The sequence below is a fragment of the Eublepharis macularius genome, chromosome 17, assembly GCF_028583425.1.
Source record: "Eublepharis macularius isolate TG4126 chromosome 17, MPM_Emac_v1.0, whole genome shotgun sequence".
Classification (NCBI taxonomy): Eukaryota; Metazoa; Chordata; class Lepidosauria; order Squamata; family Eublepharidae; genus Eublepharis; species Eublepharis macularius.
In genome coordinates, this window is record NC_072806.1 from 7,504,769 (window position 1) to 7,531,594 (window position 26,826).

The 26,826-nt window shown below is 47.8% G+C and overlaps 2 protein-coding genes across 5 annotated transcripts in view; both read right to left on the minus strand.

Annotated features, from left to right (window-relative positions):
- Positions 1-307: 307 nt before the first annotated feature.
- Positions 308-23,801, minus strand: EXOSC10 (exosome component 10). Of its 2 annotated transcripts, none has more exons than XM_055001739.1 (25): positions 23,619-23,801; positions 22,508-22,644; positions 22,094-22,217; positions 21,383-21,487; positions 20,344-20,509; positions 19,106-19,217; positions 18,730-18,805; positions 18,527-18,637; positions 17,982-18,125; positions 16,932-17,122; positions 16,683-16,839; positions 15,226-15,374; positions 14,552-14,602; positions 13,631-13,742; positions 13,155-13,205; positions 11,982-12,060; positions 10,591-10,712; positions 7,793-7,888; positions 7,462-7,536; positions 6,472-6,565; positions 4,845-4,918; positions 4,299-4,467; positions 2,927-2,988; positions 2,210-2,286; positions 308-525 (listed from the first exon to the last, which is right to left on the minus strand). In XM_055001739.1, the coding sequence occupies exons 1-25, from the start codon at positions 23,733-23,735 to the stop codon at positions 495-497; spliced, it is 2,682 nt and encodes an 893-aa protein (XP_054857714.1). In that variant the 5' UTR covers positions 23,736-23,801; the 3' UTR covers positions 308-494. The 2 variants fall into 2 exon arrangements, with proteins under 2 accessions (XP_054857714.1, XP_054857713.1); XM_055001738.1 differs by having other exon boundaries at positions 20,344-20,512.
- Positions 23,802-25,757: 1,956 nt separating this feature from the next.
- MTOR (mechanistic target of rapamycin kinase) overlaps positions 25,758-26,826 on the minus strand; it is a 99,893-nt gene continuing 98,824 nt past the window's right edge. For all 3 annotated transcript variants that reach the window (XM_055001100.1, XM_055001101.1, XM_055001099.1), the window contains one exon: positions 25,758-26,680. In XM_055001100.1, the coding sequence (XP_054857075.1) occupies positions 26,665-26,680 (16 nt within the window). In that variant the 3' untranslated portion in view covers positions 25,758-26,664. The remainder of the gene's footprint in view (positions 26,681-26,826) is intronic.

The window sequence follows — 26,826 nt, forward strand, 5'->3', positions numbered from 1 at the left end:
GGGGCAAATGTGGTTGTGTCCTCTGTAGTCGGCACCTTTCTGCCTTCCCAGGGCAGCATCCTTGGAGGGCAGAAGGGTGCAGAGGAGAGGACAGAGTGCCGTGCAAGCCTCTTGGAATGACAGATGAGGGAGAAACGGAGGGGGGGGGGTGGGGATAGCAGGAGAGGTAGATCTGCTGTCCCACTTGAATGGTGCGTGGTGACCCCCTCCCCCATTCCCTGAAATGTTACTGGCAAGACTGGTCTGACTCAGTGTGGGGAGAAGTCACGTAAGTATCTTCCAACTAAACAAGCAAACTCCAAAGCAATTAAGATTTTCCCCTTCCCCACTTTGGAGGTGTGGGGGGAGTAATGGCAGTTTAATTGTGTGTGTTTTTTAAAAAAAACCAAGAATCCATACAAAAAAACAGCGGCTGGAGTCCTCCTCGCCTCCTGGCAAAAAACTGTTTCAAAAGTGCCTTCCCTGGTTCTTTCTGATGGGTTACTTCAACAGTGTTATCTTTTTGGCCAGTTATGCCTGAAGCCCCTGTGTAGAGAGAGGAGAGAGAAGTCAGATGTTTAAAAAAGTGAATTACTCGAAGAGATTCCAGTCATCGAGAACAGCCTGGCTGCTTCATGTGCTTGCTGCCTCCACACTGAAGGGACTTGGATGGTGCCTCTCTCCTCGGCAGGGAACCCCGAATGCTTTGCGCTCCTGGCAGTGGGCGCTGTAGAGACTGACTGGACAAGGAGACGGGATATCACAAAACATTCAGGAACCTGTGTGTGTGTGTGTGGGAGGGGGTGGTGGTTCAGAGGCAGGGCAGGGAGGAAGTGCCACCCCAATGGGGGAAGGATGCAGAACAAGCAGCAGATGGTGAGAAGGGAATCTGATGGACTGGCCAGCAGGTGGGTCAGGAAAAAGCAGGGTGGGGGAAATGGCGAACAGACATGCAAGGTGGGGGGAAATGGCTGGGGGAAATAAAAAGGTTTACAGTATGAAGAGGCAGCGTGGGAGGGTGAGCAGTCAGGGCTGAATCACACACTGATTTGAAGCAGGTCAGCCAGTTCCTTGGCTGGAGACTTCAAGCGTCTTTAAACTACTGCAGGGACCCAATCCTATCTTACGTTGCGGAATGTCAGAAGCAGACAGGGTGATGAGCAAATGCATCTGCAACGGGAGGGGGGCAATATCGCAAAACATTGCACTGTGCCCTCCTTTGTATGCTGCAACAGCCCGGCAACTCAGGGTGGCGCACCCACAGAGCATGAGGAAAGGATGGTTAAAAGAGGGTGTGCCTGAGGTATGAGACTCTCCCTGCCCCGCCCCCGGCAAAGACCCTGCTCTGAGGATGTTTATCAGATGGCAGGCAGTTTCTGCTTCCATCTGCAGCAGGAAAAGGAAAAATGCCCAGGGCTGCTCTGACACCCACAATCAGCTGCTGGTTATGTTTAGCCTGGAGAGGAGACAACCGAGAGGTGATAAGATAGCCCTCTTGAAGTATGTGACGGGCCGTCACGTAGAGGATGCAGCGAGTTGTTTTCTGTTGCCCCAGCGGGTTGGACCAGAAACAATGCGTTAAAATTAAAACAAATGTTTTCGGCTAAACATTAGGAAGAACTTCCTGGCAGTTAGAGCAGTCCCTCAGTGGAACAGGCTTCCTCAGGAGGTGGTGGGCTCTCCTTTGGAGGTATTCAAGAAGAGGTTAGATGGTCATCTAGCAGGTATGATGATTCTCTGACTTAATGTGAATGTACACATATCAAGAGAGGGCGTGCATGAAGGAATAAGCTGGTACTTTGCTCCCGTGGTCCTTTCTTATATGCCCAGAGTAATGCCGATTGCCACTTCAGGGTCAGGAAGGACTTTTCCTCCAGACCTGATTGGCCAGGGATCTTGGAGGCTTTTTGCCTTCCTTTGGACATAGAGCAGGGGTCACTGGTGTGTGTGGGTGGGAGGTAGCTGTGTGTGGAGTAGGAGCTGTGAATATCCTGCATTGTGCAGGGGAGCTGGACTAGATGACCCTTGGGGGTACCTTCAAACTCTGTTTCTATGCTCGACTATGGCAAGTGTGCCCGAATTCCCCCCCCCCCAACTCCTCCTTTCTGACCTATGTGTAACAGAGCTCCAAGCATGTGTGGGCAGGTGGGCTTCTTAAAACTACAGTGGGCTAGAAACTTTTCTGGCATTTACCCATGGCACGTAGAATAAAACTGCTGTATGAACTTACCGGTTGGATTTCCCAGGCAGGTAGGACATGCTTTTTGTTCCAGCTGGTTGTTGAGCTTTGCCAGCTCCTGAAATTTTCTATTTAAAAAAAAACAGAAGGGGAACAGCGGCCTTGTTGTAGAATACAGTTCTCCAACAAACCCATTTTAATTCAGCCCTTCCTCTTAGGGGCTCAAGGTGGTATAAAACAGTTATCTCACCCCTGCTTTGTCCTTACAAGAGTCTTGCAAGGTATGTGAGGCTTACAGAAAGATTTGCCCAAGGTCACTCAAAGCTGAATGAGGATTCGAACACAGATATAAAAGGGGTGGGTGGGCGGGCATACAGTAAACTGACAGGGCCAGGAAACGAAATGCAAAGGAAAGAGGAGCAGGAGACAAACTAGTAAACCAAGGAAAAGGTGACTGCCTGGTGCATCTGAGGGAATGGGGTAGGATGCTCTTTTTACCTTGTAAGACACAAAATCAAACAGGATGAGTAAGATAAATTTCCAGTCCTGGTAGGGTGAAGGCTGGCTATATTCTAGTCCAATGCTCTAACCGCTACACACCCTAACACGTCACAATATGTCCCAGCAGGGAGTCTTGCTTTTAATCCCATTTTCACATTTTGCTCAGCTGATCTTTCACTGGCACTGTTTTGCACTGGGAAAGATTTCCCGGCTTCCACGTCTCTGTTCACTCTCAAAACTATCCCTCCTTGCACGGCATCGCTTTACCTTCTTGGTGTGGGCCTGCCTGGCGGGATCGAACTGTGACGAGGCCTTGGACTTGCCAGGCACTGAAAGACAGAGAGACAAGAAAGGAGGCAAGCATAGCTGATCATCTGAACTGCAAACAGGTCTGGGGCCTCACCTGTCGTGGTCCTGAGACTCCAGAGCTCCATCCCCAGAAAAATCTACCTGGTTCCGAAGCTGCTAGCTGTTAGGCATCTTCAAGGCTTTTCTAGTTTCTCTTGCCTTGCTTCATTCATGCTGCCTGTCCCTAAATAGTAGAGAGTCCAGTAGCGCCTTTAAGACTAACCAACTTTACTGTGGCATAAGCTTTCAAGAACCACAGTTCTCTTTGTCATATGCATGCTACTGGACTCTGCTATTTTGCTACTACAGACTAACACGGCTAACTCCTCTGGATCTATGTCCCTAAATAGGTCATGGCGGATGGGCTATTTTCCTCTGGGCTGGCTCTTATTAACTGATGGTTTGGAAAGCATGGTTTACTTTGCACCTGCCCTTTTATTGATGCTTTTGATGATTGTAAATAATTGTATTCTCTTTATTTTATATATATTTTTTGGCTGCTCAACCTTTTAGGTTCCTGAGTAATGGGATTCGAACCAGCAGAGTGCTGATTCACAGCCCAACCACTTAACCATTATGCTATAGCAGCGTGCATAGTGTATTATTATCCCCACAGTATGGCTGGGGAACTGGGCTGAGAGGGGTGGCTCACTCAAGGCCAGCTGCTGAGCTCATGGTTGCAGTGGGAGTCGAACCAGCAGAGTGCTCATTTGCAGCTCAACCACTTAGCTACTATGCTACAGCAGCCCCTGAGCTGTCACAACTTAGAAACTCGCAATGATTTTCAGTATTTGCCCCTGGGTTTGGTTTGTTGGGGTGGGGGTGGGGGCAGGGGGCCATGGGGCCACAGCAGGGCTCAGTACATGTAGTGGTAAGCAAACACAGAACTAGCACCACTTTGCTATGTATGCCAATTGATACATGTGCAGGTTTGCTTACTACGTGTCATCAAAGTGAGTTGGGGAAGTCGATTCATTTTTGCTTCTATAAAGCTCAAAATAACAGAGAAAAAATAGTTTCCCCACACATGAATTATATCAAATACATGGCATATCCTGCTGCGGAATCAAGAGTTAATTTTCCTCCAAGCTCAACTGAGATCCTGTTTCTTCTGTGAATGTGGTCAGTTCATGGGCAAGGCGAGATTCGAATGGGGTGTGCGTGTGTGCACTTTCCTGCATCGCAGCTCTGCATACAAACAAAAGCCACCCCTCCACCCTCAGAACAATACTGGTGGGTGTTTGGGGTGCAGGCTTCCCAGGGCACGGAAACATTTGGCGCTGGTTCCTACCAGCAAAGACTTTGAGGTCAGACTTGGTGTAGTCAAAGGGGGTGAAAGGCTTGGCATCTTCTGGTGCCTCTGGCTTCTGGGAGGCTTTGGGCTTCTTCTTCTCTTGCTTGGGTGTCTCTGTTCCTGGTTCACTGGCCACTCGCGCCCTCTTTTTGCTGGCGTGTTCTTGCTATGAACAATCCCAAGGAAAGAGAGTCTTTTTAAAAATGGAAATATGGGCTGCAGGAGGAGGGTGGTTAAAAATCCTTCCCAGCCTCAGAATGCCAGACCCAAATTTGTGGAGGGCACAGATCTGTCCCACTTCCCATGAGCTCTGCACATTCCACATGTAAAGAGATTTAGGCTTAGTACGCTGCTGAGATTGCCAACACTTCCGAAGGAAGATTCCTTAACCCCGAAAGCCCAGGAGGAAGTGGGCAGCATTTCGCAGAGTCTCGAAAACAGGGATAAAACAAGGCAAGGCCAAGAACATGTTGGATGTCACTTTCGGTCCTAAACAGCAACCCCACCCCACCCCTCAATGATCTAGGACGTGGAAAGACTCACAGCGACAAGCTGGCGCACAGAGGCAGCGTGGGCGGCTTTTTCTCTGTACTGCTTTTCAGCAGCCTCCCGTGTTGCTGTGGAGGAAAAGAGGATGAGTCAAGAGAAAAACTGCCACACAAGGATGCAGCAGCAGGCAAGTGGGCCGAGCAGAGATCTGAACCCAGTCCTCAGCCCACCCCTCCAGTCCAAGTTTGACTCTCTCATCAGCTATCCTGCACTGGTTTGCTGAGCTGGGAACAGAGGAGATCTTTCCCCCCTCCTAGGGCTGTATTATTCATAAGGCTGACTAGGCCGAAGCCTAGGTCAGGGCCATATTATTCATAAGGCTGACTAGGCTGCAGTCTAAGTCAGGGCCATATTATTCATAAGGCTGACTAGGCCGAAGCCTAAGTCAGGGCCATATTATTCATAAGGCTGACTAGGCCGAAGCCTAAGTCAGGGCCATATCATCCATAAGGCGGACTAGGCCGAAGCCTAAGTCAGGGCCATATTATTCATAAGGCTGACTAGGCCGAAGCCTAGGTCAGGGCCATATTATTCATAAGGCTGAGTAGGCCGAAGCCTAAGTCAGGGCCATATCATCCATAAGGCGGACTAGGCCGAAGCCTAAGTCAGGGCCGTATTATTCATAAGGCTGACTAGGCCGAAGCCTAGGGGTCCTGCTGAGGCATACCCCCACATAAATTACAATTAATTGATTCTGTTACATAACCTCTATTAATAAGAAAATTAACTGCTTCCTTATTGAACTGAAACAAATTGTCTCTTATATTAAAATAATTATCTATAAATTAGATATATTTTAATAAATAATAAAAAAATATTCACTTCAAAATATTACAATATTGAAACATTATACCCCCAAAATGTGCTTTCCCGAACAGTTCTACTTGTGCAATAAAAATATTTTTAAAATTGTGAATAGAATTCTTCAGGAGACCCTCAGAATGGATATAGGGCTATTCACTGCGGCCCAGTACCCACCGTACCAGGGTCAGGCTGTCAGCTTTAGTGGGGTGAAAGACTGAAGTGCTGGAGGGGCCCCGAAATACCTGAAAGCCTAGGGGCTTGCCCATGGGTTAACATGGCCCTGCCCTCTCTCTCTCCTTGCTAGATGAGATTAAAGATCTATCCAGTCCAGCACCCTGTGGCTCACAGGGGTCACCTAAGGCATTCAGAAAGTCCATTTGCAGGGCTTGAAGGTCGAAGGCCTTCCCCTGTTATCTATCTTTAGCAGTTGATACTAATGGGCAGACTACCCTTGAACATGGAGGTTCAGTGACAGGCCAATTAACAGACCTCTCCTCCATAAGCATGTCTAATCCTTTTATCAACGTTCTAGCTTTTCAAGAGACAGAGAATGAAATGTCTCCCACCATATATCCTTCGTAATTCCATATGATCTCCACCGAGTCTGACTGTGGTTACGTTTTTTCATAACCCCCTGCATCGCATCAGCTCTTAAAAGTTTTTCATCACAAAAATGTTCCAAGCCTTAAAAGATGGGAGGGATGAGCTCTCAGGGAAACAAACACATATCATGAAATTCGCTTTTACTAGATATTAAAATGCCGAGAGATTCTCTGGGAGTTGAATCTTTGGCACAAAGCAACCAAGCTAGCGTCACCTGTTTGCTGTTGCAGATGCGGTTTCTTTGCAGGTTCCTTCTTTGCTGCTGCTTGCAGCTGTGCTTGGCTCAACAACTTCCACCGATTACTGATCTGGACAGGAAAGCCAAAAGAGAAAAAGTGAACAATGCTCCTGGTGCCGTCCTCCAACCCTCACTGATCTCTAGATGGCCAGCCTTGCCAGCGGAAAGGGCTTTGGCTCGGGGCAGAGCGCTCAGCTTTGCACGAAAATGTCCCTTGGTTTGGTCCCCAGCACTTCTCATTTATCTCAGGAAAGAGTTATTTGCCGGTGTGGAATATTTCAAACCCACAACAACCATCATTTCAAATCCTGCTTTTACACCGTAGTAACATTAATAACATTCGATTTATTTACCGGCCTTCAGGACAACTTAACGCCCACTCAGAGCGGTTATTATTATCCCCACAACAATCACCCTGTGAGGTGGGTGGGGCTGAGAGAGCTCTGGAAGAGCTGTGACTGACTCAAGGTCACCCAGCCGGCTTCGAGTGGAGGAGTGGGGAATCAAACCTGGCTCTCCAGATTAGAGTCCTGCACTCTTAACCATTACACCAAACTGGCTCTTGGCTAGTGGCTTCCAGCAGCTGCGTAACAGCAACGGGGGGGGGGGGGGACCTTGATGGAGCTGCTGTCCTTTCTCGCCAACAGCAGTGGTGGTTCCAGTGGGGCAAAGAACTAGTGGCTGCTGGGCCGCTTCAGGAGTGGGGCAGAGCCGCTCCCGCAAGACCCCTCGACAGAGTCAGTGTAGGTGAACGTGCAGAGTGGTTTCATGCTGGGTCAAAGCACTGCTCCATCCACTCAATACTGTGACTGGCTGCGGCTCTCTGAGGTCTCAGGCAGAGAAGGGTCTTGTGAGCGCTGCTCCCACTTAGTCTGGGCTCTTCCCACCGTTACAGACAGCCCAACAGGTACTGAGTGGTCAGACTTGTTTAGGACACTTTGGCAAGTCCAAGAGCGAGGCACTTACCTCGTAGATTTTTGAGGAGGGGTCAGACTTTGCGGACTGGGAGACGTGAGCAGGGCTCTGCTCCGTTGGCAGATACTGAAAGAAAGAAAAACAGATGCCTTGTGATGGCCCACACTAGCCAGCCGCGACGTCTGTTTTATTGGCAGGTCTCTCTGATCAGGGAGAACGGGTCACATCTGCTGGGCGAAGGGATGGGCCCACGACGTCTTTTTGACCTCAATGCTGTTGACAGAGGTGGTCAGTTCTGATGGCAAAACAGACAGATCTCCTCCCTCCCTTTTCTGTTCTAAAAACGGCAGAGAGGATCCAATTAGCATCTCATCTCATTTACCATTCGAAAAGGATTTTCAAAGGAGTCCATGATGCACTGGGCTTTCCGCTGGGCCGCCGTCAAGTTCTCGTCCTCCTTCTCGTTGGCTTCAGGCTCCTTCGGGAATGCAGGGATAGTAGTTAGCGTGCAACCGAAAGCAAGCGTGGGCCAAAGGGTACCGAACCACTTGCAGCATTTCAGAACTCCCTGCCTAGACTTTCACTTTAGCTGTCAGGACAAGCTTTATTCTCTTCACAGCTGGAGTGATGCTGGGGTTAAAGTGTTGGATGGGAGCCAGAGAGGTCATGGTGTGACCTTCGACCAGTCCTCCTACCTCGCAGGGTTGCAGAGAGCATAAAATGGAGGCAAACCATTCGTACACTCCTCCTGGAGATGCTTGGTGGGATCAAAAAAACATGACCGGTGTCAAAAGACCTTCTGGAGGTTGGGGGATGTCTGCTGGCTTTTTTTTCGATTTGGCCGAATGCTGAGAGTGTTTTAATGCCCTTCAGTCATTTAATCTGGCAAATTCCAGTCCTTGTTTTGTGGTTAATCCAGTGATGATCCAGCTTTGACGCTGTTCAGTCTCTCTGAACATGGCTCATAAATAAAGGACCTCACAAGCAAGGGGAAAGCTGCACGATTGCCCATTATCGGGGCCCGGCACATCATGTGTCAAGGGCAGGGTCTGCTCTACTCTAACAATGCTGATAACACGAAGCTGCCTGATACCAAGTCAGACCTCTGGTCTAGTGAAGTCGATACTGTCTTCTCTGATTTGAGGCAGCTCTCAGAGGTCTATTATATTGGGAGAAGCAAGGGATGCTGGACTGATCCGACAGAGCCCTTCGGATGTTCTTATCACTTATGACTGGTTCCTTTTAACTAGAGAACTTGAGACTGAAGATGGGAGCAACTGAACAGAGATGAACGCATGAAGCTGCGTGCATCTGTGCAAGCCTCTTTTACGAATGCTTGCAAACAGCGGTCAAGTATTTCCAAGTGCTAAGACGGGGACGCTCGTAAAAGCATGGGGACGCTCGTAAAAACGCAACCGGTTTTAGGATACCCCTACCATTTTTATTATTTATACTCGGCCTCTCTCACTGAGATCCCAGGGGGATTAAACAGGGCAAGTGCAATACGATATAATCAACAACTAAGATATTTACTGGGCAAAGTACAATAATGAACAACAGCTAAGATATTCCGTGAAAGAGATACAATAGGGTAAGGTAGTCGAAAATTTGAAAACAAACATAAAGCCGAGCGCAAAGATGAAATATTTCGGAAACAAAGCGTAACTAATTTACGTGGCATGTTTAGCAATGTGGAAACTCCCTAGTAGGTGCCTACATCAGCAGACAGTACCCAACAGAGTGGTGTATAGTCCTTGTCCCTACCAATACATCTCTCTCCTTGTCCTTACTTCTTACGACCCAGCCCTGTAACTTGGGTAGACAGCCCTCCTGAATAATTCAGTCTTGCATAGTTTGTGGAACGCCAGGAGGGTGGGGGCTTTCCTGATCTCCTCAGGCAGGTGTCAGGGTCATGGCCCCTGCCATAAGCTGTACTTTACAAGCTTCATGGTCTAACAGCCCCTGCTATACTTTAGGGACTTAATGTTGACTATTATGCTGGGGCGTGATATTCATTGAGATGCTGTGTAAAATCTTGTGTGTAAAGGATCCTGTTAGCTGATACGGCAGAGACCATGTTATCTATGTTGAACTTTTAGCAAGAAAAGAGCCGTTGCCATAGATACATAACCTTGACTTTATAAAAACATGCTCTTAGCTTGTGTTCCTGTAGACATCTACTGTAGCTAGATTCACTGTAGATAGAAGGGGGGAACGGGGCTGTGCTTAAATGTCTATATATATGCTGGGTATTGAGAACCAGACTTTATTCCTAACAAAGAATGTTTTGGGATGCTGAATTGGGGATCATCGATAAATCTTTTAACTCATGCAGTCTTGGACGCTTGCAGTGACGTTATTAGATTCAGCTGGCAGATCCTTACAGCAGGCCATTCCATAAGGTGGGGGATACCCAGGGCTTTTTTCCAGCTGGAACGCGGTGGAATGGGGTTCCAGCACCTCTTGAAAATGAGCTTTCGTGAGCCACAGCTCACTTCTTCAGATACAAATGTATGCAGGGCTTTTTTTCAGTGGGAACGCGGTGGAACGGAGTTCCAGAACCTCTTGAAAATGGTCACATGGCTGGTGGCCCCACCCCCTGATCTCCAGACAGAGGGGAGTTTAGATTGCCCTCCGCGCCGCTGAGCAGCGCAGAGGGACATCTAAACTCCCCTCTGTCTGGAGATCAGGGGGCGGAGCCACTAGCCATGAGACCATTTTCGCCGAGGGTGATTTAAACTTTAAAAAACTTCCCCCTTGCTCCAGCTGACCCAAAGTGACGTCATTGTGTGGTCCTGGGAGCATGCGCGCACTTTGCATACGCGCATGTGGTACCAGGGGCACCACCTCCCACCAAGAGTTGCCCCCTGTGCTGGCAACCCACTGAGTTCCACCACCTCTTCTCCCAGAAAAAAAGCCCTGGGGACACCACAGAAAAAAACATAAGTGCGGGCAGCACTAAGAAGTGATTATGGATGAGTAACAAGCTGAAACAAATTTGCCTCATTAGGTCCTCCTGAGAACACTCTCTCACACTGTCCAATGAAGGGTTCTGTGGAATCCTAAAGCTTACTTCACATTTACAGGGACAGAAGGTCCTAACAGAAAGCATCATTTCACCACCTGCCTTCCTGCTTTTCAATCCCTGGCTGCCACTCCCTTTGCACTGCTCCAACTTACATTGAAAATACTGATGCTGGCTCTCAAAAGGAGGCACGGTGAAGTTGGCGGCTCCCCAATCCTGTCGACTTCCTCTTTGGTTTCAGAAAAGAGACTGGCATGTTCTAGGGCCAGTCTGGGCTCTGCACAAGGAAACAAAGAACAGCAAGAGACTGAAAACAGATCAATGAGGCTCTGGACGGGAAGGAGGAAGCACAGGGGACCCAGGCAAGGCGGTGAGAGAAGAGATGCTTGGTGGGTGCTGTTTGCTTATTTATTTGGGCAATGTCTATCGTGCCTTCCTACTCAAAGCTGCTTACACCATAAAGATGTAAATGAAAAACCAGAATAAAAAATTATCATACAACAAAAGCTAAAACCAGGAATTGAGGGTCGTGCAAACCCAGAAGGAACCTGGAGCAGACAGAAGGATCCTTCAATACAACAGACAGCAATTCACTCAGTAACAAAACCACAAGCCCACAAAAACGGAAAACTCCGATATTGCCTACAATGGAGGAATGGTGGAAGAAGTTTTGGCGTTTGAGTCAATGGCAAAACTTACTTCACTGATTAGAGAAAAGACATTATCTACATTTTTGGCTGAATGGAAACCGTTTATAGACTTTTTATATGAAATTGGTAACAATGATTTGATGATATCTGGATTTATGGATTAAGAACCATGAACAATAGAAAAAAGAGGGCTCTTATGTTCAATACAGAATAAGGGAGACTTTGAAAATGATATATATTTGTCACGGAGAAAAGCGAAACTCAACTTGTAATTTAGTTCTTACCCCACCTCTTTTTCCTATTTTTCTAAGTTGTATATTTTTATTAGTAGTAGTGGCTTGTCCTGTTTGTTTTTTCTTGTTTATATGTACTGTTAGTGTGGGTTTATTTAGATAGTTATGGTTTTTTTCTTATCTTTTATGCTTACTGTTTATTGTTTAAATAAAAATTTACACCCCCCCCCCAAAAGTAACAAAACCACGAGCCCAGGGTTACAAAACAAAATACAGCAGCATAGATAAGAACACCTGAACTGGGAATAAAATCACAAAGAGCCTCTCCAGAAAAGAATCATCTTAACAAGTGGCCGGAAGTCTGTTGGGGCAGGGCCCAAGGCCTGTTTAGAAACCAAGACTTCCATGCTGCTGTCTTGCTTATGGGATTCTAAACATGGCTTGAAATCAGTTTTATGGCTTTGCTTTTGTTACCTTGTCCTTCTGAGAAATTTTTCAATCCAGTAAAAGCGATTATGCGTCCCATGGTCTTTCGCACCCCAATTACTAAATGTTGGCAGCTACAGGGCACTGGGATTTTTGCAGTCAAACCCTTCATCAAACCCATCCCGGTTTTTACAGGTTGCACCCAAGGGGCTCTCTTCTGGGTCCTCCCAGAATTACCGAGTTCCAACTGGTTCCGCTTCTCGTCCTGAGCAACATGCGAGCTGTCATGTGGCCCGAAGAAACGGCTCTCCAGTTTCTGCAGAAACAAGAAGGGCAAGCTCAGAACTGCGCCTGACAAGCTGCAGGTTGTGTTCATTTGTACACAAAGTCCAGGCCGACCGATGAGTGTTTAAATAAAAACAACCGCTAAAAGTAGGGAAGCGCACAGGTGGCTCTTTCAACAGGTTTAAATCATGTGCCCTTACAGAACTGCTTGTTCCCATCTGGCCCCTTCCCCTTGCAGATCTCTCCATCCCGCAAAAACTTAGAAGGCTCCTCTTCTCCAGAAAAAGTGGAAGAAAATACACAAATACCTCTAGGAGTCAGGGAGTGAAAATTGTACCTGTTTCAGAGTGACAGTAAAAGCACACCCTCCTAAATAAATAACCCTAATTCTCTTCACAGTTTTAATTATCTCAAAAGGATTAGTTTTTTTTAAAATAATGGGGGGTGTTGATTGTTGTAATACGAGCTGCTATAGCACAGTGGTTAAGTGGTTCGGCTGCGAATCAGCACTCTACTGGTTTGACTCCCACTACTGCCATGAGCTCAGCAGGTGGCCTTGGCTAAGCCACTCCTCTCAGCCCCAGCTGCCCAGATATATTGTGGGGATAATAACAACACTAACTTGTTCAGCGCTCTGGGTGAGGCACTAATCTACCTAGAAGAGCGGTATATAAGCACAGTTATTTTGGACCTTAGAAGGAGCTGGCTAGAGCATCTCTTTTAAGCACAACGTTAGTTGTGCTTTCTTAATACAGCAAGGGGGCCTGGAATTTCATTCCCCCTCCCAAACCTCAGAATGACATGTACAAGGGACAATCCTGGGGAAAGCAAAACAGGTCATGTCTCAAAAGGGAGAGGCTTAGCCAACACTGCAGCTAACATGGAGCTTGCATCTGAAGTTATTACTGAAACAAAGCACAAGAACGCAGGAAGCTGTTTTATACTACAGCAGCATGGTCTACTCTGACTGGCAGCAACTCTCTGGGGTCACAGGCAGGGGTCTTTCACACCCCCTACTCCCTGACCCTTTTAACTAGAGATGCTGGGGAACTGAACTGGAAACCTTCTGCATATACTACCAAGCCACAATCCTTTCCTTCAAGACCATAATCAGAAACAGCATACCTCTGGGTTGGGAAGAGGGCCTTTCTTTTTCACTCCAACTGCGACTTCAGACTAAGAGTGGATGAAAAGAATGAGAAGTCAACAACTGCCTTCAAACCTAATTTTTACACGTGTGTGACCCCCCCCCCCCCCAGCCTGGCTGCAACTGGTTAGATCCAAAGCACCACTTCCTCAGTCACTGGCTGAGTTGCACAGATGGGAAACAAAACATTCACAAATGTTCTATCCACGCTGTTTAATGTTGGTCTCTGTTGGGTGTTAAGAGAGATATTTCAACCACTAGCTGTTATATTTCCAAAGGGAGGTTGTAGCTGTCGTCTATTCTGCTTCTCAGGAGAGCAAATGTGAAACCAGGTACCAGCTCCAACAACTCTTATTTATTCAATCGTGCCGGGAATTCTATAGACAGGATGCAAACCAGAGGCCTTAAAGATCTGGGCTGGAAACATCATATTTGGATCCACCCCGCCCCATACCTTCAGCAGGGGCATCTCTCGGGCCTGCTGGATTAAGAGGTGCATTTCGTTGATCTGCTGGCGGACGAGTGGTGGAACTGGGTTACAGCAGGCAATGATGCCCTGGGGCTCCCTGCAGACAGAACGGGGACAGGAGTTTATCCGTAGAGCTTTACGACCGTTAAGCAAGGTAATAAAACCAAGTGAGAGACCTTAAAAAATAGAAAATACTCGGGGCAAACCATCCGAACAAGAGCCTTTGGAATGGATGCCTCTGCTCCGGCATCAACCCAGAGGGCTCTGCAGTAAGAAGAGAGGTGCTCCATTTGGCAGTCATTTGGTAGTAAAATGGAGACACCCCACCCTTGGGCATCTGGGCTGGAAGGAAGGAGGGCAGCGAGGCTCTTTTTGAATTCTCTCCGCAGGTTCTGTTTGCTTACTTTTGAAAAGCTGATCTTTTTCATTGCCCTCCCACCAACCAGACATGCAGCTTGGCTTGCTCACACGCGCCTTCTCAAATGCTTTGCTCTGCAGCGCTTGTGTGAAGCAGGCCTACCCCGTGCATGGGGCATCATTTGCTGAGTTGAGGGTGGGCAGACGTAGAAAACTTTTGGTGTCCCCCTCCCCCGCTTTCACATTCCAGGTTTCTATGGAAGCAGAACACAGCAGCTGCCAGTGTCCACCCACAGCCTCAGGACGGCTTCCATGGGCTTCTCGACAGCCACTGTGGCAGGGTGTGGCCCCTCCCATAACCACAGGATTCCCTTCTGGTTTGCATTGGGAGCGGCCTTGAGACCAAGAGCAGTAACAGATCACCACTTTCAGCTGATAGAGGCAACCTGCTTCACAGCATGCCAGATGGGAAATAGGCAGCATCTCTGACTCAGCTCCATTTTGATTAAAGGGTCACAGAGGTGCAACCCCAAAATTTTATCAGCTTACTTGGGCAGCTCCTCGGAGATCTTCAGCAGCATATGGTTTGGCAGCACATACCTGGGGTGCAAAGAGGGGAAAAAAAAGCACCATCAGTTTGGTGTAGTGGTTAAGAGCGGCAGGACTGTAATCTGGAGAGGCAGGTTTGATTCCCCACTCCTCCACCTGAAGCCAGCTGGGTGACCTTCGGCCAGTCACAGCTCTTTCAGAGCTCTCTCAGCCCCACCTACCTCACAGGGTGATTGTTGTGGGGATAATAACAACACACTTTATAAACCGCTCTGAGTGGGTGTTAAGTTGTCCTGAAGGGTGGTATATAAATCGAATGTTATTATTATTAAAGTTATTGGGTGATTCCGCACATGTTGGATAATGCACTTCCAATCCTCTTTATAGATCATTTGGAACAGATGTTTTTGTGTGCAGAACAAAAAATCCACCTCAAACGATTGATAAAGTGCATTGAAAGTGCATTATCCAACATGTGCGGAATCAGCCAAAGTGGGAAAAAGGAGACCTGCTCTCGATAAGCAGCTCTGGAGTTCCTGTCCTAAATGAAGAAGCCAAGTGGTGGAAGGTCACACCACCCATTAACGGCAGAGAAAACGCCAGCAGTTCCCAAGTGCGGGAAGGCTGCTGCGGATCTGGGGTCTCTCCTTCGCCAAGACCCGTGTGCCCCTCACCCGGTGCTCTCATCTTCTTGGCGTGCCATCTTGTCCCGCCAGGCAAAGAGGAGCCGGAAGGCTGTGAGCTGTTGAGTGTTGAGAAGCTTCTTCTGCTTGCGGTAGAGCTCATGGTACGAGTCATCTGTGAAGATGGGCTTGACGTATTTCTAGGGAGAGAAAAGAGCCAGTCGGAAGGGCAAAGAGAATTTTTTGGTATGGATGAAGAAAGCCTTAAGAGGATCGCTTGCAAACGCAAAAGATTTCTAAGTGCGTCACTGCTGGGGAAATTCTTAAGTTCCTCAGTGTACCAGTTTTGGGGTTCCCCCCTTTCTTAAGTCTGAATAATTAACCAAGACTTCAAAATCGATGATCTCAGAAGTTTATTTTCTAACAAACCTAGCACACATAGCAAACAGCGAAGTGCATACCAGAGTTTGGTAACATCCACTTTTATACCTTTCAAAAGGAGGGGATACAGGTAAACAATTTTGTCTACAGAACAAGAAATTGTTAAATGAATATATAAACAGTCAAGTGAAAGTTACATGAAGTTCAAACACGATGGACTGACAGGTTAAGTTCATATCTGCTTTGGGTCAAATACCATAAACTAACATCAAGGCTCCAGTGATATTTAGACATGTCTGGAAAAGGATATACGCACGGCTGAGAGGGGCAGGAAAAGAAAAATATCCAAGCCTTTAGTCACAAGCATAAGCTTGTTATGCTTGTCATGTTGAACTTGGCTTTCATCTTGTACCAGCCAAGCACAGAAACAAGAGAGTATAATGAAATGATAAACACCGTGTATTTGTGAGTGTACGTTAATCAGAGACAGTGAAGTTAACCCAGAGCATAGCAAAGGTGGGTGATACTGAGAAATAACAGGGTAGCCCAAAATTCCTTAACAATCACCTGATCGACTTCTGGACTGTCCCCTCCCATTGGAACCTTCGTGTGCATGACCACCTTTCTCACAGGCCTTCTCTCCTTGCCTCCCCCCGTTCAGGTATGGTGACCAGTCACATGGCACCCGTACTGAGATTGTGCCAACTCCTTTCCTAGGGAAGCATGCTCCACTCTCTCTCTCTGCTGGCTTCCTGAGGTCGAGCGAAAGCAACGCTTTGACCGAGGCCTGTACGGTCTTGTCGACTGCTGATTTGTAGCTGCGTTTATCTGCTGCGATTTGGTTATCTGATGGGCTGCTTTGCATGCATTATAATTATTTATTTATTCATAGTCCACCTTTCTCACTGAGATCCGAGCCGGATTACACAGTGCACAATTTCTTATGATGTAGTTGTTCAAGATTATGGTTTTGTGGATTCAGAAAGAACTGAAGATGAGGCATGTTTTTGTAGGAAAGAAAAATAGCAGGAAACGCTACTAAGCTCCCCAAGCACCAACCTGAAACCTCTCAGGCTATCCCTGGAGCTGTGATGCCTGTCCACCGGCGAGCTACGCAGGGGGCTCACCTTCAAGCAGATGTCCCTGCTCCGTTGCCACACGGACTGCAGCTGAGCTGGCTGCCCGTTGCCTTTCTCCCAGAGGTCCTCTCTCATTCGGTCGTAGATATAGAGCAGGTAGTGAGTGTCGTCGCGCGCATAATGGACCATCTCCTCTGGTAAGGGGCTGGAAGAGGGACAGAAAGAGAAAGGGTAAGACTATGCTTCTTCCTGCAGGACCTGCATCTCCAGGGAGGGGACAGACAGATAACCCATTACCGGATCCTCCAGTCAGCAAGCTGGAACTGCTTGTTTGCATTCACATCACAGTAGAACTTGAGCAGATGGTCCAGAGAGTGCCTGCCTAGGCTGAGCAGCCGAGCCGCTTGGTGGGTGTCGAACATGTTCACCAAGTAGAGGCCGAAGTCCTGCTGGAGCCATTCCACGTCTGAGTCAGCGCCGTGCAGAACCTGAAAAGGACGGGGAGAGTTAGCATCAGGAGGGCAAGGTGGTGGCCGCAGGGATGCCCTCATGTCTCGACAAGTGAACAAAACCTGCTGGCTGACAGGCCAAATGAAGGGAGCACTGGAGAGGGGAGGAAGCAGCCAGGCACCCCTTCCAGATGCTTTCAACGCTGCCCATTTTCATTCTCTCTCGGGAAGAGAGAAATACATTGGGGGTGGGAGGGAATGGAGGGAGGTGGGCAGAAGAGGAAGCCAAGAAAAAGCTCTACGCTTTTCCTGGAAGTTAAGGGGCATAGGCCGGATTTTCCCACTTCAAAAACCTGTGTACAGACGGAACTCAGTTACAATAATGGAAACTAAGCAGCATTGCTATGAAACAACTGCTGACCATAAAATTTAACTACAAAGAGAGAAAACTACGGTGTGGCTTGCATTATTTTTAAACTGGATATGGTGGTGGTGGTGAAGAGGGAGCCTTGGGCAACCCCTGCTGTAGGTTTCAAGGCAAGAGACCAACAGAGGTGGTTTGCCATTGCCTGCCTCTGAAGCCCTGGTCTTCCCTGGAGGTCTCCCATCCAATTACTAACCAAGGCTGACCCTGCTTAGCTTCTGAGATCTGATGAGTTTGGGCCTGTCTGGGTTATTCAGGGAAACGGGATCTAGAAGACCTGAATCAACATTTAAACGAAGAGTATAGTAAAAAAGAGAGCCACTCTTAACTTCCGTCAGACTGAGCATATTTATGTGAGATAACCTGTGATTAACTTTTTGAAATAAAAAAGGCTCAACAGAACAGCCAATCAATGCCCAGACAAACAAATTCCAATCTGTCCAACAGCCTGCAAAGTCCATCTCCCCCCCTCACCTTGACAATCGTGGGGTCTGTGAACGTTTCGTTCAAGATGTACAGCTCGCTGCGCAGCTCCAGGGCGTCTATGATGAAATCTTCCGTCCGGGTAGAGATTTGTATCAGGCACGTCAAACCCAGAAAGCTCCGGTAGGAATGGTGCTGTGGGTGGGGGCGCGCCGAAGAAAAGAGTGTTGTGAAGAACATCGTAAGAGCCCACGTGGGTTGCACCAAAGGGAGAGAGCAGCTAGCTCAGCAGGCCATGTTCACAGGGGCCAGACAGATAGTTTGGGGAAGCTCAACAGCATAGCAGGACAGGAAACCCTCTCCTGTTGGTTATTTCCAACAGCTGATATTCAGAGGTACACTGCTCCTGAGCGCGGAAGATCCTTCATGGCTAACAACTACTGACTGATTCACCTTCCCCTAGACTGTCAAATCCATGTAGTCCAGCATCCTGTCGGACAAGATTCCTCATTGTTGCTTCCCAGCAACTGACATTTAGGGGTATAGTGCCTCTGAATATGGGTGTTCCATTTAGTCATCATAGAGAAACTCTTTACCTCCAAATCCACAGCAAATTCTTTACAGCCCCGGAGCTTCTCGTTCAACTCCACCAGCTGGTCCACGGTGGAGATGAAGTGGCACGGTGTTTCCGAGACAGGCCGGTGCACCTGGCCAAAGAAAGTGACACACAGGATAAGCTGCTTGCTCCAGTCAGAGGAGCTGCCGAGGGAAGGTACTGGAGTCAAAGTGGAGCACTCACCTGGATTTGTGGTTTCTCGAGAAGGTCGTCAGCTGGAGAAAAGCGCTCCAGTTCGTACTGGTAAGGGTGAGCGAACCTGTGCAAACCAGGAGACAGAATGAGATTAGGAGCGAAGGGTGGGATTGGAATGAGGAGGGGGAAGAGGGAAGCTCCAGCAGCCGGCTGCAAAGAAAACTGAGGCCTTGCTTACAGAGGTCAGGTGAGGCGGGGATCCAGGAAGAGAAGCTGAACTGTGAATCATTTCAGAAGGGCATATTCTGCTCCCTCTCCTCTATTTACAAAAACAGCGGCGGAACTACTGATGCCAGGTCTGGGATGGAAAGCGGAGAAGACAAATTCTAGAGCTCTCTCTCTCCTTCCCCAGGCAGCAACTTACATGTCTTGCTCTGTCTGCTGAGTCCTCTGTTGATGGAGGAAGTCGGCCAGGGCAGCTGGCACATCCAAGTCCTCGGGGCGCTCCTTCCGTTCTCGCCGGCTTTTCGAGAGCGCTGGAGATTCAGAAGCAAAGAGGCTAAGAAAGGCCTTAGGCGCAGCACTCGACCAGAGCTTTTGTGGGGGCTGACAGGGTGGAAGTTGGGCTTGGCAGCCAGGATGCTTTGGAGGACAGGTAGATTTTAAAAAATTCTTTTCAAGGCAGCAATGCTTTTTTTCCTTAACACACATGCTTAAAACCCGTGTATAACAGATGAGCTCCAGAACACAGCTTATTACTTCTGCAGGACGCAGAAACCTGCTGGCTGCAGAAACTGCTCTTACAACCCATCAATCCCTTGTAAGGTCTGATCCTCCTGAATTGCTCCTTGCTCCGTTCCCTGGCCTCACCCGAGCATGTACATCGGGACCACAAAGCGTAGCATCCAGACAAGAATAAAAGAACATGAAAGACACTGCAGACTTGGACAGCCTGAAAAATCAGCAGTGGCTGAACATAGCCTAACTCAAACAGGGCACAGTATCTTATTCCAGGACACCAAAATACTGGACAACACTTCCAACTACTTTGTCAGACTGCACAGGGAAGCCATTGAAATTCACAAGCATAAGCAAAACTTCAACAGGAAAGAAGAAACCTTAAGAATGAACAGAGCATGGGCTCCAGTTCTGAAAAACACCAGGCCAACAAAACACTCCACACCCGACAATAGCCCTGCAGAGAAGATTAGCACATCAAGCACCAATCCATATGCAAAAGACCCTCCTCAGGATACAGTGAAGCCTCCCGCCATTAGCATTCCACACCCTGGGAAACTCTTACAGAATGACTCAGCTCAACCCCACCCCTCCTGAGTAGATACAAATGACCTACATCTTTTCCACACTGTGACACTGAGAGATCTCTGTCTTTTGGTGCTACACCTCTGAAGATGCCAGCCACAGCTGCTGGCGAAACGTCAGGAACTACAATGCCAAGACCACGGCAATACAGCCCGGAAAACCCCCAACAACCATCGTTCTCCGACCGTGAAAGCCTTCGACAATACATGATTAATAAATATTAAGAAAGATCTTACTTTCCTTAGGGACCACTTTCCACGGCACAGCACACACGCTTTGCATGAAAAAGACATTGTTCCCTGGTTTATCCCCTCCCTCCCCCTTTTGAGTCTCCCTCACCTTCTGGCAGTGGCTTCAGAGCGTTGGGTTTGACAAAAAGCTTGGGAACGAAGGGGGTGTTGGAATTGTCAACCTTCTCACGGAACTTGAGCTGCGGCCGAGCAATGTTCTTGGCGTGGAGCAAGCGGAAGGTTTCCGACTTGGTCCGCTTGTTGGCCTCCCCGCTCTGCTGGAAGAAGTGGCATGCCACAAGACGCATTAAGGGGGAGCAAGAACAATGACTGTTGGACGTAAGAGAACGACAAGAGCTTTGTGGGATCAGAGCAAAGGCTCGTTCAGTCCAGTGGGTAGCAAGAGGCTTCTGGAAAGCACCCTACCAGCCCATAGAGCAGACAGACCCTTGGTCTCAGCTGGCAAAACTTTTCCTATGCCTGACAGGATGGGGCCAGCTTTACCGTGAAACCTGTCTGCTTGAGGAAGGTAGCGGTGAGGATTGTGGACTTGCAATTAAGATATCTGAAGGACCACCATCTTCCTCTAGAACAATCTCCTAAGGCCCTGCTCCGCCTCCCTTCTGCGTTGAAGGCAGGTCAGCTGGATACCTCCCTCTAAATGGATATCTACAGTGAGATCTTGCTCTGCCTTTCCAATGTTGGGCAAAGATCTCTTTGTTCCCCCAGGCTTATTTTTTTCTTCCTCTCTGCACCCTCTTAGATTTTGAATTCCAGTTTCTTCCGCCATTTTAAACTCTGCAAACTGTGAGCTTTGAATAATTTTTATTTAAAATGTATTTTGACCTGTTTTGGGGTACTAAGAATCAGGATATTTACATTTACAGATACTGTTATTTGTCCTGTTTTTAACTGGTTGTTCAAGCAGTCCTGTGAATTGTTCTCTGGCAAAGGATAAAAACAAATAAAGAATGTAGCCTAATGCATTTCCGACCTTGCGGGACCACATTCTAGGGTGCCTGAGTCCTGGCTTTTAAAGAACATGAGCCGCTGCTTGGGGTTATCTTGAATATGAAGTGCAGTATGGCAGGCAGGGAGGCTCACACAGAAGGCTGGGTGCAAAAAGAGACAAGGATGCCTCCTCATACCTTGCGGTTCCAGCTGGAAATGATGGTCTTGGGCAGCTGCAAGCCCGAAGGGAGGATGGGCTGCTGGTTCTTGTTCACGCCTGCGGCTTCGTCCAGTAGAATGCCCTGAAATTCAAGCAGACGAAGTTCTGGGAGATGTCACAGGAGGGTTGGGCCATTCAAACAAAAACACCCCCCAGTGAAGAATTATTATGTTTTAAAACATCAGGTCAGGCTTTTATCAATGCGAACGTTTCCCAAACAATTCTGGCTTTTACAAAACTTAAGGAATAATAACGACTATGATAATAAATCCTGCTATTTAAAAGCATTTGTGCTCTGGGGGAAGCGGGCTGGCTCTTCGCTTTGGAAATGCCTGCAGTTATAGTGGATGGCCTGGAGATGAAGCTTTGCTGCCTAGGCCTGCCGTGATTAACACAGGAAACCAGAATGAAATTTAGAAAAGAAGCTTGCCACCTATACAGAGTTCTTCTTGCCTTCGTGGAAGATTTTACAATTCTTAGCTGTGGTTAAGCACAAGATGGTCAAATTAACAATATCTGACTGGTCAACAGATTGGCAGTGAGTGATGAAGAGGTGAGGAGGAACAACAGGGTTGGAGCTCATCCTTGAAAAGACAGCCCAAATCTTATTCGTAGGATGTGTCTACGTGACTGTGATTTGGTTGTGGTCCTCATGGAATTTCTACAGTTGGCACCAAGTGGCACTTACCACTCTTTCCAGGATGGCGTCGTTGGCATCCACCAGCAAATCGAGTTTGTCCTCCAGCTCCATGACTTTGCTATGGTCTTTGATGTGGCTGCGGCAGCCGTGATACTGCATTATTCTGCTCATGCTGTCAGGAGGGAAAGGAAGCATGAGGCGGTTGGGACCGAGGGGTTTTAGCAAGAACTCTAACTGGCTGTCACGGAATGCCGGCTTCCAATCCTGCTCTGAATATATTCCCACATCCCTGAAACACAAGCCAAGGGCTGCCTGTTAAGAGCATGTCCCCCAAAACTGAAATGGTACAAGATGTGACTGCCGACTTTCTAGCTGATGCCAGTGTGAGTCATTTCCAAATGCCCTGGCCCCTGGTGTGTTTCTGGGCACAATTCACATTGGAACCAGCCCGGAGAGACTCACCAGTGCAGCAATCGGTCTCCTTGTGTTTCACAATAGGCTCGGAAGCCTGGGAAGCTGCGGTAGAAGTCATACTCATCTCCGGGCTGAGGAAGGCCGCTCGACGCCTTGGTGGCAGACACCACTGTGCCAAGGGCATGCTGGACAAAAGAATAAAGACACTGCAACAGTCAGGGGTGAAGTGGATCAAACTGTTTACATATGGAGGAACGCGGATTACCTCCTCATGCCCTGGACTCAACACTGCCTACGTTGGATGGCCTGTAGCTAATGCTTTGTGTGCATCAGATCCAAAGCTGAACCCGTGCCATCTTTTTCTAATGAGATATGTATTTTCTTTCATGGGGCAGGAATGCAATAAAAAACAGCCATCAGAGTAGCCACGGCTATTTAAGCCAACAGACTTTGGCCATCAGGTCATCCTTATAGTTGCCACCCTCCAGGTGGTGGCTGGAGATCTCCTGGAATTACACCTGACCAGTTCTTTCAGAAAAAAGGGCTGTTTTGGAAGATGGACTATTATGTTACAGACTATTGAGATTCCACCCCTCCTCGGACTCCACCCTTTCCAGGTTCCAGCCCTAAAATATCCGCATATTTCCCATCCTGAAGCTGGCAGCCCTAGTAGTTTGGGAAATTCCTGGAGATTTTGGAGGTGGAGACTGGAGAGGGTGGGCTTTTGGTAGGGACTTCAGCCGGGTAAAATACCCGAGTCCACCCTCCAAAGCAGCCATCTTCTCCGGCGGAATGGAACTCTGAGGCATAGAAATCGGTTGTAATTCTGGGATATCTCCAGCCATTACCTGGAGATTGGCAATTAAAAGGATGATCGGGCGGCCAAAGACTGCTGGCTTAGATAGCGGTGGCTGTTCTGATGGCTGTTTTATATCGCACTCCTGCCCCATGCAAGAAAATACTCACTACCACCATGCATGCCTATCACCATTTCTCCCCTTACATTAACATAAAACATAATATTATATTACAACAGAACATTTATGCAATAAGCTGTCCAAGGTCCAAGACTACAACTCCCGTCGTGCTTCGCGCTCCCACCGTCCAGTAGCTTCCGTAGTGCTGGCCCGGCCTCCCCCTCCCTCCTGTGACGCGATACCTTGACGAAGGAATCGGCGTCCCGAAACCCGGGCAGAACGTCCTCCGCGCCGCCGCTGCCCGTCCCGGCCGCCTGAGCGACACTGGCCGAGCCCTTGCCGGGCTCCTTCGCTGCCATTTCCGTGGGTCTCTAAGGCCGCCGCGTCGCCTCCTTCAGCAGGCAGCCGCCATATTGGACAGCGCCCCACGCAGCCGGAGAGCGCCGATCCTGCTCTGTCTCGCGATAATTCATGCTGGAGGGGCGGGGCAAGGCGCTCTCATAGAGATAAGGAGGGGGAAGGAGTCGTGCGGGTGTGGATTACCGGCTCTGGTTGGAACCTCATGCAGAGAGACTAGAGGATTGAGCTGCACTGCACCACTTCGGGCTGCAAGTGGAGGATTGCATTGCGGGGTGCTCCTCTGTGCTCAAACTCTCAGAAAATGCACAAGCACAGCAAGGGGGGAAGTGGAGAATCATACTGCGCAGTCTTCTAGTTGCAGGGAGCTTAATCGCAGCCTGAATCAGTACAGTGTATTTTGTCATCATTGCACCCTAAAACGTCTGCATTTCCAGTGACTAGAACGCAACATTCTAGAAAGGAGCTTTTGATTCTTGAAATCAAAGAGTCCAGTAGCACGTTTAAGACTAATCAACTTTATTGTAGCATAAGCTTTCGAGAATCACAGTTCTCCTACCCTGAAAATCTGAAGTGAGCTGTGACTTACGAAAGCTCCTACCCTACCACAGATGTTGTTAGGTGCTATTGGACTCTTGCTTTTTTCTACTGCTACAAACCCGGCGGGATGTACTAAAAGGAACAACAGGATTGCCCATTGAAAATAATAGGAGAGGCTTGAATGCCCATTGGAAACAATAGGAACCAGGAATGCCCATTTATTTGCATGGGCTCCATTGAAACACATTACAGCAGCAACAACAAACGTACATCCCAACACGGCCATCTTGGCTGGAATATCTTGTTGGTCTCCTGCTGTACTGCGGAATGTATTATAATTTTAAGAATCCAGACTTTCTCTTTTGTTATGGTAAATGCACTCTTCTCATAATTTATCTTTTTTTGGGTATGATTCCCAGCTCTATGATTTATTTTTTAAAGAGGAGGAGAAAGTCCAGGAAGCAAGCACAATACTCCAGACGGGAAAACATCACCGATTTATATCAGGGAGAAAAGGCTGATAGCAAAGCAGTCTCCATTAAGACCCCGCTCTTCCCCCATCTGTCTCAGGCAGGCAGCCGTTGTAGACGTGCCATTCCAGTACATAACACTGTATAAGCATTGGCAGGTGAATTTCGTTTTTTACAGCCACTGTCCTTACTATTCTGTTCCCTTGTTAAGCCATTTTGGAGAGAACATTTTGAAAATAACTAGGCAAAATCCAGAAAACGGGTAAAAATCAACCAGGAACTTACCTTGTCCAAATGCCCTCTAAAACGGATCCATTCCCGTGGGCAGTAGGAGATGGATGATGTTGCTGGTCAGACAGCAGCTGGCATCAGAATTCAGAGGAGTTAGCCGTGTTAGTCTGTAGTAGCAAAATCAAAAAGAGTCCAGTAGCACCTTTAAGACTAACCAATTTTATTGTAGCATAAGCTTTCGAGAATCAAGTTCTCTTCGTCAGATGCATGATCCGAACTGGTCAAATACCCTCTCCCCTCTCTCCCCTCCTCTTCTGTATTTGACCAGTTCGGATCATGCATCTGACGAAGAGACCTGTGATTCTCGAAAGCTTATGCTACAATAAAATTGGTTAGTCTTAAAGGTGCTACTGGACTCTTTTTGATTTGGCATCAGAATTGGTACGGAAGGGATCGGAAACATACCCTTAATTGTATTTAGAGTGACTGATGTTACAGTCGACGTCTCTCAAGATGGCACGTTTTTGCTGAGTTTCTGAAGGTTTATTCCTGCAGTTGGTCTGCAGGTTGCGTGTGAGGAATTTTGGAGAGCGCACGCTTGAGTGACAAGCAAGGTTTCAAGCTGTCATCCAACAGGGCAGGTTTTTATGTGGCGTGCGATTTCCATGGGGGCGGGGCTGTATGCACCATTTCATTACAGCATGTATGACTTGGCCTGGGGAGACATTTGTCCTCCCCCTCCCCACCCCGCAGGCACAGATGAAAAGGCATTCAGAATCCTGCTGGAGTCTTAACACAGTCTGGTGTACTTTATTGGCACAAAAATATTCACTACAACATGGCATCTAAACGTGTCTATGTGCTGTGCATTTTGTTTAATAATAGTTTCATTAATAAATTCAGGACAACGTCAGGCACTCGCCCTAGTGTTTTAATGCCATTTCCCTCAGATATGAGTAGTTCTTCTCTCAAACCCATAGCTTGTTGAGTGATCAACTTTGCCACTATTTCCCTCCCCCACCTCTGTCTGCCAGTGTGGAAAACTCCCGTATCATTGATAGCTTGCGATACCCCATACGTAACAGGAAAATTTGCTCCTGCTGGGTCTTTTATAATTTCTTCATCCTTCCATGCAAACTAAGTCAGAACACATGCTATTATGAGGTTATCACCCCAGCTTGTTCCAGTCTAGTTTGAAGACAGACGAGGTAAGCTGACCAAAGAGCAACAGATTTGCTTGTTCCTGGGTTCTCCATCCCTTCCCCAAGCATCAGAAACATCTCTTTGGTCACTGGAGTGAATTTGCGATGGCCTGACCATGCAATAGAGTTCTGCATTTGTGATAGTCCTTAGAAAACACAACTGTTCACCACTTTGGCCGAGCCAGCAATTCCCCCAAGGACCAGAGCTGGGTCACTTTTTTTTTCTTCATTCTAAGCTAATATGGACTCTCCATTTCAAGTTCTGTGTTTTGTTCTGGCCTGCTCCTTGACCAACAGCAGCAGCTGGAAACTGACTCAAGCCAGCTTTTAGGATACTGTATTTTCATTTACATTTCAACATATTTGACAAAGGCAAGATTACCCCACCCAGTGCATTTCCCCTCCTCCTTTGATTTATGGAAGAAAACGCTTGGAGAGACAAAATCTCTGGCAGTAAAAGTCACGGCTGCTTCAGCACAAATCTCTCTCTACCAAAAAGGGCACCTATAGAAGGAAAGAAAACAGGTGTGTAAATAACACTGTGATTTGGTCAGGATCCAAAGGTCTGCCCAACTTATTCTGTTTTTGGGCTTGCGTTTCTTAAGCATGAGTCCCCTCCCCCAAAACCTCTGAAGACAAAATGAATTTCT